Source organism: Stenella coeruleoalba, assembly GCF_951394435.1.
Source record: "Stenella coeruleoalba genome assembly, chromosome: 11".
NCBI classification, from domain to species: domain Eukaryota; kingdom Metazoa; phylum Chordata; class Mammalia; order Artiodactyla; family Delphinidae; genus Stenella; species Stenella coeruleoalba.
The window spans coordinates 63407148-63419438 of NC_137157.1; the positions used below are offsets into that span (position 1 = coordinate 63407148).

Below are 12291 nucleotides of genomic sequence, written 5' to 3' on the forward strand. Positions count from 1 at the left end.
GGGTCGAGGGTAGAGGTGCCTGGAGATTTGCCTTTTCCAGTTCAGGCCAACCCGTACCCGTTGAACCCTTTACCATATGTTATTCGGTCACGGGCACTGAGTGGCGAATTTCTATTTTTTTCTAGTCCTTGTTGTTTGCTCGTGGGCTTTTTTCTTTTTTTCTTTTTTCTTTTTTTGAGGGGGGGAGCCGGGGAGGGCTCTTTTTAGCTCTGGAATCCACGTCTGTCTTCTGTGTGTGTGCATCTCCACCGCTTTTTATCCCATCCCCGTTTCTGGCCTCCTCCGGGCTCTGAGAATACCAAACTCAGGGTAGAGGGTGAAAGTAAGGATAGGGTGAGGGCAGTGAATCCCTGCAGAATTGGTTTAGAGCCGGTCAGGAACCGAGAGGCTGGGGGGACGCGGGTGGGGGCCGTGGCCTGCCCCGCCTCCACGCTTCCCTCTCTGGGCGCCAGGGGTCGCTCCGCCCCCGCCCCCCCCGCCGCGGCCTCTTAGAGCGGCTCCCGCCGCGTCGCGGCTCACACCACCCGCACTGCCGCTCCGGGAGGGAGGGAAGGAAGGTTAGGGACGCAGAGAGGGAGAGCGCTAGCTGGAGAGAGACGCGGGGCCAGGGCTTCAGCAGGGGCTGGGGCCGCGGCTAGGGTAGAAAGGTGGGTCAAGGCTCGCCAAGAGCCAGAGCGCAAACCTGCGAGGAGGTCGCGTCCGGTGGGCGCCACCCGCAGCGCAGAGCCCCGGACGTCCAGAGCGCGGAGAGTAGTCCCAGCTCCGGCCGGGAGCTATCCGTCTGGGTAGCCTGGGACCTAGGCGCCGCCATCCTCGAGAAAGCAGCTGTCCGGAGGGCAGGCATCCTAGATCTGTAAGAAACCAGCCGTCCGAGAAGCCACCGATTTCAGGCGCCTGGGAACGTTAGACTGAACGAGAGGGTAATAGAGGACCACGGACTCTGAACTGTCGGGAGCTGTCCCTGGTCCAAACAACGGGGGGACCTCCGCCTTGACGGAAGGTTTGGGGAACGGCACCACTGAGGCGGGAGCCCACAGGGGCGGGGGGGCCGGGCGCAGCCGTCGGGGGGATCCCGACCCAGGCCCGAGCCCGGTCACCGCCTCTGGCGCCCGCGGAAAGCCCCGGGCCTCCGCCACCATTGCACCCAAGAGTGAGGAGGATCTGCTGGCCCTGGCCGCGTCGCGGCTGAGCCGCCGCAAGAGGGTGGCGGGCGCGGCCGTCGGGGTGGCCATGGTGCTGCTGCTGCTGGTGGCCATTCCGCTGCTAGTGCACAGCTCCCGCGGGCCGGCGCACTACGAGATGCTGGGTCGCTGCCGCATGGTGTGCGACCCCCACGGGCCGCGAGGCCCAGGACCCGACGGCGCGCCCGCCTCCGTACCCCCCTTCCCTCAGGGCGCCAAGGGAGAGGTGGGCCGGCGCGGGAAGGCAGGTCTGCGAGGGCCCCCAGGACCACCAGGTCCCAGAGGACCTCCAGGAGAGCCGGGCAGGCCAGGTCCCCCGGGCCCTCCAGGCCCAGGCCCCGGCGGGGTAGCGCCCCCTGCCGGCTACGTGCCTCGAATTGCCTTCTATGCTGGCCTGCGGCGGCCACACGAAGGTTACGAAGTGCTGCGCTTCGACGACGTGGTGACCAACGTGGGCAACGCTTACGAGGCAGCCAGTGGCAAGTTCACCTGCCCCATGCCAGGTGTCTACTTCTTCGCCTACCATGTGCTTATGCGCGGCGGTGACGGCACCAGCATGTGGGCGGACTTGATGAAGAATGGACAGGTGAGCTGCCCCTCTCCCACCCAGCCCCAGACAAGGTAGCTTTCTAATTCTCCCTGCATTTATTACGCAACCCGAACCTCTTCCCCAAACACCGTCACTAAATCCAAGAAGGCCACATTGCCAAGAACTTAGAAATCGCTTCATTTAGTCCAAAAGGAATTGGGGGGCCAGAGAAAGAAAACGACCTGCCCAGGGTCTTATGGAACATTAGGAATGGTGTCAGAATTAAAACTCAGAGCCTCACACTCCGACTATAGGCAACTATACAGCAAACCTCTTTGGTATCTCACCCTGCCTCTTAGCCTCTTTTCACCTGTCTTGGGCAGCCCTCCTGGCCTTTGGGTTACCCAGCCACTTGATGGGCAAGTTACCGGAGTCTGGCTCCTTCGACTTAGAATGGAGTCCGGGTATCACGCCGTGGGCAGTTGGTATCTGTTCCCGTATGGGGGTCATTAAGCTTGGATTTTCAAGGAGGAGGTAAAAAAAGAAAGAAAACACTGTCTCATTTTCCAGGCAACTCTATTACTAGTCCCAGGGCCTGAGGTCAATTCTAGAGTGGGCCTTACCCTCAGCTAATACTGAGTCCATAGGCAGAGGTGGAAAATGAGGCAGCACTGGGGCCAGCCAGGCGGCTTGCAGGAACGAATTTGGGAGAAGGGAAGAGGCAAGAACAGATAAAGCAGAAGCCTTGGACCCCGGCCTGGTCCCTGCTCCTGTGGTCAGAGTCGGAGTCACTGCTGCCTTAGCTTGGAAGAAAAGTCCCAAAGACTCAGCTCAAGGTCCAGGACACGCTTAGGGGGAGCCAGAGGCAACAGGGGTGGGGCTGGGGAAATGTGCCTGGGCCACGCAAGCCGCAGGGTGTAAGGTTAGGGCTGAGCTGTGACCTCTGAACGCCCCGTGCGCGGTGGGGTGATTTGACCGTGGCGCGTCAGGCCTGCTTATCCCACCTGTCCGAACCCCAGGTCTTGCTACCGCTGCAGCACCCTTCCGCTCCAAGAACCGAAGGCACTACATTGAGGTCTCCCCCCAGCAGGGCCGCCCCAGGAGCCCAGGGAAAGGGAGTGAGAGTGTATGTGTGTAAGACTGTAGCGTGTGTGTGCGTGATTCAAGTGTGTCTGTGGGTGCGGGGTGCGAAGGTGTGAGAGTAGAGAGGTGGCTGCTTGCCTGTGGCACTGAGTAGGTGTGTGTGGTCTGTGTGGCGTGTCTGTGAGGGGCGGAGGGGGGGAGTATGTATCTAGAGTGCGTCGCTTCCCGAGGGGGCGGGGGCCGCGTGGCTCCCACACTGTATTCCGCGGTGCGGGCGCTGCGGCTTTGGGCACGGTAAATAGTGATTAGAATAATGATGAATAATTAATCAGTTAATAACCAGCCCCCTCGGGACAGGAAGAGGGGGGCTGGGGAGGGGGCTGGCTGCGACGCTAAGGCGTCGGTGAGGCGACCTACAGCAGCGAGGCCAGAGGGGAAGAGGCACTACCTGTTTGGGCGGAAGGCGACCCCCACGTCGGGGCGCCCGCGGGCACTAGGAGGGACAATCGAGGAGGATTACATCATGGCATCTTCCCACAGCCTGCACCCTTGCTTACACACGCACAGACACACCTGTGCCCTATCTCTGGGGGAAGGGAGCACAAGTTTAGAAGGTCCGAGTGGGTTCAGAATCTTAAAAATTATCCTACAGTCTAATTTTATTTTTTAAATAAGAATAATAGCAAAACCTATATAGCATTTTCTTTGTGCAAAGCGCTGTTTTGTAACACACTTCGCACGTAGTAACTCATTTAATCCTAACAACCTGAGGAGGTAGGTTCTATTACTACCTCCTACCTTATAGGTCAAATTAAGGACCACAGAAAGCGTGAAACTTGCCCGAGTCCCAGCAGCTAGTGAATGGCAGTGCCTGCGAAGCACCTTGTCCTTCCCAAACCCTGCAGCCTGCTACCCTCGCGTCACCTTCACAGGCCCAGCTGCATCTCCTCGGCCGACCCCTCATCACCCCAGCTCCGCACAGGGCATGAGTGGGTTGTTCTGTTCCCCCTCTCTAGGTCCGGGCCAGCGCCATTGCACAGGACGCGGACCAGAACTACGACTATGCCAGCAACAGCGTCATCCTGCACCTGGATGTGGGAGATGAAGTCTTCATCAAGCTGGACGGCGGGAAGGTGCACGGCGGTAACACCAACAAGTACAGCACCTTCTCTGGCTTCATCATCTACCCGGACTGAGTCGGGCCCCATCCCCCGCCACCCCTCCGCTCCCCCCCTCACCCACCTTCAGCTTGCCCCACCCAAGGCGCCACCCCATCCTTTGAGAGACTGGGGGTGGGACGGGCCCTCCCGCTCCCGGAGGTGGCCTTTAATGGGCGGACTCTTGGTGCTCCGGGGTATAACTGAGTGGCTGGGGAGCTGAGGAAACCGGCCGGAGGAGCAGAGCGGCTTGGGAAGGGACCACCAGCATCCGCGCACATGCCTGTGAAAGCCGGGCCAGGAGGGGGGCGCAGGTCGTGGCCCTCTCTTCTCTCGGGAGCTAGGAAACAGGTTCACTAACTGCAGCACAGAGGCACGGAAAGCAGAAAACAGAAGGGAAGCCCTGGCTTTTGGGGAGGGAGAGAACAGAAACAGAAGGAGCCCTTCTAGGCGGGAGGAGACATCAGGGTGGGTAGGCGCTGGTCCTCTGTCATGACAACTTCTCTGCCATCCCCTCCTCCCCTCATCTCCATTTTCAGGCTTCAGGCTCTAGCCTTGGCAGCCTCCCTGTGAACTGGAGGAACCAGGAAATTCTTTCCTAGCATTTAAAACTCATCCTGCAGTCCCCATTTCACCCCCATCGGGGGTTAGGCCCTGGGGCTACAGCTGCTGTTGCCTCTTCCAATAAAGTGAAGTGGGAGAATGTGTGTGCCTCGTAACTCGGTGCACAGAGTGGGGGAGAGTGGCTGACCCTTTCCTCACTCCTCTCAAGGACCCCTACCCTATCACTCTCTGCCAGAGGCAAAGGTTTCATTATTCCTGGCAAGGCCTGCCTCTGGGGAAGCCGAGGAGGGGAGTAGCCCAGGGTTTCTACTCTGATATGGGGAAGGGTATCAGCTTCAGGAGAGCTTTGAGGCCTTACACTGTAGGGAGACGCCAACCAGAGGGACACTAGCAAGGGAGGATTCCAGAGGTATGGGTCTGGTGCTTCTGCTGATGCAGGGGGAGAGTTCTAGGGAACTCTAGGCGATGCAGGAGTTGCTGACGGCTCCTGGGAGCGGCCAAGATCTCAGGGAGCAAGGAGAAAAGCAGCTCCCCAAAGGCCCACGTTCACGCCCCCCCCAAAAAAAAACACTCACTCATAGTGCTTGCTGGGAGGGTGGGGTGTGCAGGAGTGGGATGACCTGGACAGCTTCTGGGCGAGGGAGCCTGGGGAAGACTGAGAACCCAGGGCTGGCCTCTAAGCTGGAGGACACTGCCACCATGTGGACAATTGAGGAGAAACAGCAGTAGCTGGCCTAAGTAGGACCGGAGGAAAACAGACATTTGGACATTTTAGAAACTTTATTGAAGGACAAAAGGGTGTCAGCCCCCAGTACATGGTGTGGAAAATAAATAAGGGTTAAAAGGAAGGTGCAAGGCAGGACAGGAGTGGGTGGAGGCGTATGCCTCATGACGGAGAGTCCTGTGGGGCAGCAGAACCGACTGGAATAAAACACTAGGGAGAGAGAAGACCTCGTCACAGCCCAGCCGTCCTTGAACTGTAACCAGCTCTTCCCCCTGACCTCGTCACAGCCCAGCTGTCCTTGAACTGTAACCAGCTCTTCCCCCGACCTCGTCACAGCCCAGCCGTCCTTGAACTGTAGCCAGCTCTTCCCCCTGACCTCTGTAAAGGAGCCGAGGATGGCCCCCTGCCCTACTTCCTACTTCCCACAGGCACAGCTGGCTGTGGACCGGAGGCTCACCAGGGCATCCTGCCGTTCGAGCAATGTGGCCACAGGGTTGGTGCAGACCCGGGTGAGGCCTGAGGGAGGGGCTCGGCTGGTGTAGAAGGCACACTCGTCGTCCAGGCGGGCCTCGTGGAAGTGGTGGATGGCGGTCAGACATGCTTTGAGGCGCTGCCTCAGGGCCAGGGTTCGAGGGGCCAGATTGCTGGGGCCTGAGGGCCAAAGGCCACAGAGAGATCAGGGCAGACTCTGGAGTCCTAGACTCCCACCATATACTGCCCTTTCCCACTCCGCGACCAAGGGCCAAGCCAATTAGGAGCACAGGGCTGAAGGTGCAGCCCCCCACTTCTTCCTGTGGGAGAGCCGGACTGGGGCAAGGGAGGTAGGGGAAAGAAAGCGTAGGATCACCTGGTGCAGGGCAGGCCCTGCTCCCAGCGAGAGATGAGGACCTCCTTTGTTCACAACCCCTTCCAACCAACTCCTTACCTGCCTGGCCTGTTGGGGGCTTCAGAGACTGGAGTGAGTGGATAGGGGGGCTGGCACAAAGTGGGCGTTGGGAGGAGAAGGTCAGGCTGGTGGTCGCTGGAGCCCACTGACTGCAGCAGGACCATGGGCTGGACTCTGGACTTCTGGGTTCCAGGGAGCAGGCCTCTGATACCCCAGGCTCTACCCTAGGGGAGGGCTCTGGGAGTCCTGTCTGCCCCTGGGGGCAGGCCTGAAGGGGTCCAGGCTCTCCCAGAGGGCAGGGCTCTGAAGCCTCCTGGGTGGAGGGCTCTGATATCTCAGGCCCCCTCCTATGGTAGGACTCTGGGGGCCCTGGTTCTGCTGGAGGGCAGGGCAGAGCTACCTCGGGCTCTGCTCCAGGGCAGGGCTCTGGTTCCCCACACCCCTCTGGAAGGTAGGGTTTGGGCAACCCAGAGTGCTGTAACATTCCAGGAAGATGAAAAGCCCCAGATTTATTCTCTGGGGCATTCAGAGTTCTAGAAATCTCAGCCAGCAGGGGCTGAAGTTCAACCACATCCAGAGAGGAGCCTCCATGAAGGGGGGCACACTTGCCGTCCACCAGCCCCTCTACCTCCTGTCGCAAAAGCTGTTGCAGGATACTGATGCGCTGTGGGTGGGACAGAGTGTGATGTCAAGAAGTGGGTGCAAGTCTTGTACCCACACTGTCCTATTTCCATGCCCACCCCCACCCCCGCCATTTCTCGCTTTCCCAGCCCCGTCACTGGCCATCGGGCATCAAAGCTGCTGCCCACACCAGCCCACCTGCAGCTTCAGCTCCTGGAGGTTGGGGGTTCTACTGGGGTGGGGTCCATAAGGAGTTGACACGGGTGGCTTCCCAGGACCCTCCTGCAACCTTATGCCACTCTCCTGGTCAAATAACCGGACTGCAATCTGCTCCTGCCACATGGGAGGAGAGGGGCCACGTGAGGAAGCCAGGCTGGAGTAGGAAGAAGACTAGTTTGAGTCTTCAAACTAGTGAGGAAGGGATCAGGGCCTTGACTGAGTGGCCCTAGACCTGGATCAGGAGGGGCAGCAGAGAAGCAGGGAGAGTTGGAGAGTTAGGCAGCTTTTCCAGAGAGCCCACTTGCTTCAAAACTGCTGGGCCTCAGGCCAACGGGACAGAGCGAGGAAGCTCAGCATGGGAAGGTTTCAGATACTTACCCAGGGCAGGGCAGGCTCTTCGGGGCAAGGCTGAGGGGAGAGGCCACTCAACCACTGGGCCTGGGACAGAAGTGAGATGCCATGACTTTCCCTGTACCCATCCATCCCCTTCCTCCTCCAGCCCTGGCCTAAGCCAGCTACCTCCCCTGCCCTCTCTCACCTGCCGAGCTCTGGGGGCCGATGGAAGGGGTGTGAACTGGGTTTTGGGGCGGATGGCGAGACGCCGCAACACTGAATATGAGGTCTGGGGAGAGATGGGTGTGGTTGGGCAGGGACAAAACCGAGACCTCACAGTGATCCCAGCCCCCAGGAGTTGTGGATACAAACTGGAGCTGAGGGGCCAGGGGAAGGCACACGCTGAGCCCGTCCAAAGGGTGATGGCCGGGTGATGGCAGGTGGTATCACTTGGCCAGGGGAGGGCATCAGGCAGGAGTCACGGCCGTCCTGTGGAGAACAAGGTGGAAGAGTGATCCCTCCCGCTTGGCATTGCTCTTTCTTGTCCTCACTTGAGCAGCCAGTGTGATTCTTTTGAGATCTAATCAAGTCATGTCCCTCCCTTGTTCATCCCCCCTCCCCATGGCTTTGCACTCATTCCAAGTAATAGTCAAGATCTTACGCTGTTTTATAAATCCTTACCCAACCTGATTCTGTCATTGCTCTAACCTCTCACTTCCTTTCCTTCTTACTCTGCTTCAGCCTCGCTTTTTTGCTGATCCTTAAACACACCATCTTTGCATCTGCAGTTCTTGTGGCCTGGAACGTTCTTCCCCAGATTATCTGCATGGCTCACTCCCTCAACTCTTTCTGCTCTTCACTTGGCCGCACCTCAGTGAGATTCCCCTGACCGATCTACCTGAAACTACAGTACCAATCACCCCCTTCCACTTCTCCTTCCCTTTCAGTGCCTTACTTTCTTTTTTTTAAACAGATAACTTAGCACCATCTGACCTACTATATATTTTACGCGTGTGTTTATTTTTTGTCTCCCCCTTCTAGAATGTGAACTTATTTCCTACTGTATATCCAGAACCTAGAACATTGCTTGGCACACAGTAGCTGTTCAATAAACCCTTGTGGAGTGAAAGAATGAACTCTCAGATCTGTCTTACTCTCAGCACTGATCTGATGGTGATACAAATGTATACCAGACTGTGACCTCTCACTCGCAGGCCCCGGACACCTGGTAAACAGAGGCCAGTACCACTCTGGAGAGGGCCTTGGGTCCATCTAGGGCAAACCAGGGCCCAGTTAACATGCTGAGATCCAGGCTGGGACTGCCTGGCTCTACCCACAATCCTCAGTGCCGCTGCTGCTGGGGAATCCCCCCCTGCATCTCCTCTGTGCCCTTCCCCCAGCACAGAGGAGGAAGGTCCCAGCTCACCTTGGTGTGTGTTGTCTCTCGGGTTTCTTTTAATGGTACTCGCTGAGCCAGACCGAGGGGGCCCCCTCCTCTTTCATCTGAGTGAGTGACAACTTCATATTCTCCTTCAGGGAGAGAGGAAGCTAGGAGGAGACAGGAAATTTGCTGCAGTGTCTGGAACACACATCAAAGTCTGGCACAGGGCCCTGCAACCCTAGTCGGAGGTTGCAACCTCCGACTAGGGTATGCCAGTTTGACAGCCCCCACTGCACCATCAGGGGTGGGGACCCATCCAGCATCCCTTTGCAGGCCAGCACTATTTCAGTAGTAAATCATTAATCTGAATACCCTGAGTGGGCTAGGGGTGCGGTGATGGCTCTTAGGGGCTGAGGACCGAACAGTGAGTGGAAGGTAAACCCTACAGGAAGCGGCAGAGAGAGGGTAGAGACGGGGACCACCTCCTCCGACACAAGTGCAACTGGGCCAACCTCTGGCCTATCAAGAAGATCTCTTCCTCTCTGTCTCCTTCTGATCTGGGCTTCCCGCCACAGCCTGCTGAGCTTTCTCTTGTTTTGCTCCCTACAAGCAGCTCCCCTGCCCCTGTTGTCTCCCCATGGCCAGACACACTCACCAGGCTTGACAAGGGTCTCCAGAAGCAATCCTGAGGCCTGGCTCACTGAAGTCCTGATGGCGATAAGGACAGCAGCTAGCAGTCACTGAGTACCAAGTACGAGCTGGGCCCTGTGCTAAGTGCTTTTCAAACATCATCTCATTTAATTCTCACGATAACCTCAAATGATAATACAAACATTATCCTCATTTGACAGATTAGAGAAACTGAAGTGGGAATTCCCTGGCAGTCCAGTGGTTAGGACTCTGCGCTTTCACTGCCAAGCGCCCGGGTTCAATCCCTGGTTGGGGAACTAAGATCCCACAATCCACGCAGTGGCGCAGCCAGAAAAAAAAAAAAAGAAAAGAAAAGAAACTGGAGCTCGGAGGGTAAGGCAAGCTTGCACAAATCATAAGTACTAAGAGTCAGAAATCAAACCCAAATCCCATTTACTGCCACGGTCTGTGCTCTGGCCACGAAACAAAAGAGATGGTACCTCTCAGTTCTGTCCCCTCCTTGTCCCACAGCCTGATGAAACTGATGTCATATTGAGGCCTGGCTGTGAAGGCCTGACCCCTATTGCAAGGGCTCACCCTGAGCACTCACAGATTTCCCCCTTCCGCCCTGGGCTGCTGGGAAGTCCTAAAGCTACCGGAAGGCCCCAGCTCTGAGGGACCCCTGTATCAGACACTGAATCATTCTTTTCCAGATGACCCTCTCCTCACTTGCTGTTGCCACCTGTCTCTCTTCTTAGCTCCTGGAAACCGGGAGGAGCAGAGGGGTGAGAGGAAGGTCCTGAAGGTGGAATCTGAGCCATAGGAGCAAGAGAAAAAACAGAATCAGAGGTAGGTCTCAAACCTTCAGGCTTCACCAACAACCCCATCGGCCTCCATACCAACCCTCTGGCTCATCATGAGGTACCTTCCCTCCTAAGGCCCAGCTCTGTCCTTGGAAGGAGTTCCCAGAAGCACTGAGTATCAGCCCCTCAAGGGCACTCACCAGAGCCTCTAGCCTCTGGGGACACAAGGTCCGGCCTCGAGGTCCTGGTCCCTCCAGCCTGGAGAAGCAGGAAGCCCTGGCAGGGTCCAGTCGGTGGGTGGGGGTTCTGGGAGCCAAGTATGCAGAGGCCCGGGCATCCTAGGACCCCAAGAGAGGCTATCAGTACAGGCTCAGGATTCCCTCATCAGCCTACTCCAGCCTGATCTCCTCCTATCCTGGCTCATTACCTGGCGCCTCCGGATGGTGCCTCCCTGGTTCCCTCGAACCAGTACTCTCTGAGCCAGACTGGGCTGGCGCCCCAGGCGACAGCTCTTCACCCCCTCACCTGACAGGATGGTGGCCAGGGCTGCAGGGTCAGCCACAAACTCTATGGTCCCTGGAGCCTCTGCAAGGGAAGAGGAGAAGGAAAGGTGAGAAGGAACAGGAAGCGGGGAGGCTGAGGGGTCAGGGAGCCCAGCAGAGTCACCTTGAGGTGTAAGAGTGAGCCGAAGAGACTCATATAACTGAACTCAGCTCACCAAACATTCATAGGACTTTGCTCTGTGTAAGACACTATTCTAGGCACTGACACCCTGAGACAAATAAGACAAAGCCCCCATACTCAGGAAAGCTATCATCAAACTATAGAGAGGTAACAGACTCAAGTCCAAGTATGGACATGTTATAAAAGAAGTACAGCAAAGCATGCGAACACAGAGCAATTGATTACGACTGGGAGAGGCGGAAAAGGCTTTAGAAGAGATGACGCTTTGCTGAAGAAAGCAAAGGGCTTCTAAGAGCAAAGAGCTTTCTAGCAGCAGGGACTAGGAATTATAGTAAGCAGGAGACCCGGGAATGCAAAGCCCCCAAACCCCACTGCCACCAGCCAATTCTCCTACCCAGCCAAAGAAACTGTCTTCAAGCCTCCAACAGGTACCTGTCTGGAGAGGGGGCCTAGGTCCCACATTTTGTCTCCCAGGGCTAGGCCTGAGCTCCTCCAAGGGGTTCCGAAGCTGAGTACTCCCCACCAATCTCTCCGATTGCTCTGTTTGATGTGTGGCTTTCGGCCTGGGGCCTGCTGAGTCAACGAGAGGGCGCTGACTACTGAGCTTCTGCACCAATCTCTGAGGGAAGGGAGAACAAAAAGCTGGGGCTCAGCGTTGGGGTGCGTTGCTGGTGTGTGCTGCGTCCTTGTAGCTACTGTCTTCACCCCCCACAACCCCTCTTACCCTTGGATCTTGGTTCTCCTGGTCCAGGGCGCTGGGTTTGACTGTGGGGAGAGGCGGGCGTCTCTGAGAGCGAACGGGAATCTTGCTGGGAGTAGGAGATACACCCCGGAGGAGAGGATCCTTCGTGGCTTGGAGGGTAGTCATGACGACTACAACTGAGACGGAGAAGAAGGCAGGATCAGGGATCAAAGGTCAGCCAGCTCGGGGCTTCGGTCCTGACATCCCTGATACTCCCACCTCCACCCAAATCCATGCGCCCAGAGGACCCGGCGCCTGCAAGGCCTCTTTTCTGGGGGTCTCCTCCTAACCCTCTGAGCCTATTCTTTAGCCCCAGGACCCCAAACTGCTTCTCCTCCCTACGAGCCCCCGAAGCCCTCATTCTCTCCAAGATCCCGGTGCCGCACCTCCCCCGGAACCCCTCAGCGTCGCCCTCACTTGCTTCGCTTTTTCCCCGGACTCTCTCGGTTTCTGCTGCAGATACTTCCCCAGTTTGTAAAATACGCCAAGCTCCTGATTGGCTTGTCTGCGCTCCTGCGGAGGCGTGTGTCACAGGATTCAGCTGTCCAATCCGCAGGCTTCGGAGGCGAGGCCAAGAGAAGGACTAGTCGTCGAGCCGCTTTCTGGCCAGGAAAAAAACTGACCCGACTCAACCAGCCAATCCGAGAGCGGAGCGCGGGGTGGAAGAAGAAGAAGGAGACCTTTCTGAGGCCGGCGAAGGCGTGGGCTCGGAGTCTGAGAGACAACGGGCGCTGGGTACTCTCGCGAGGTCTCG

At 57.5% G+C, this 12291-nt stretch overlaps 2 protein-coding genes across 2 annotated transcripts; one reads left to right on the top strand and one right to left on the bottom strand.

The window, feature by feature from the left end:
* Window positions 1–1230: 1230 nt before the first annotated feature.
* On the top strand, window positions 1231–3989 carry C1QL4 (complement C1q like 4; the record flags this gene model as incomplete). The annotated part of the gene is made up of 2 exons (XM_079937314.1): window positions 1231–1767; window positions 3810–3989. 2 exons carry the CDS (start codon window positions 1231–1233, stop codon window positions 3987–3989), a joined length of 717 nt encoding a protein of 238 aa, XP_079793440.1.
* Window positions 3990–5400: 1411 nt separating this feature from the next.
* TROAP (trophinin associated protein) lies at window positions 5401–12212 on the bottom strand (the record flags this gene model as incomplete). The annotated part of the gene is made up of 15 exons (XM_079937260.1): window positions 11955–12212; window positions 11520–11674; window positions 11228–11414; window positions 10539–10696; window positions 10312–10449; window positions 10038–10120; window positions 9334–9386; window positions 8724–8845; window positions 7670–7786; window positions 7503–7586; window positions 7343–7402; window positions 6944–7078; window positions 6164–6788; window positions 5696–5889; window positions 5401–5448 (listed from the first exon to the last, which is right to left on the bottom strand). The coding sequence occupies exons 2-15, from the start codon at window positions 11661–11663 to the stop codon at window positions 5401–5403; spliced, it is 2148 nt and encodes a 715-aa protein (XP_079793386.1). The 5' UTR covers window positions 11664–11674; window positions 11955–12212.
* Window positions 12213–12291: the final 79 nt, after the last annotated feature.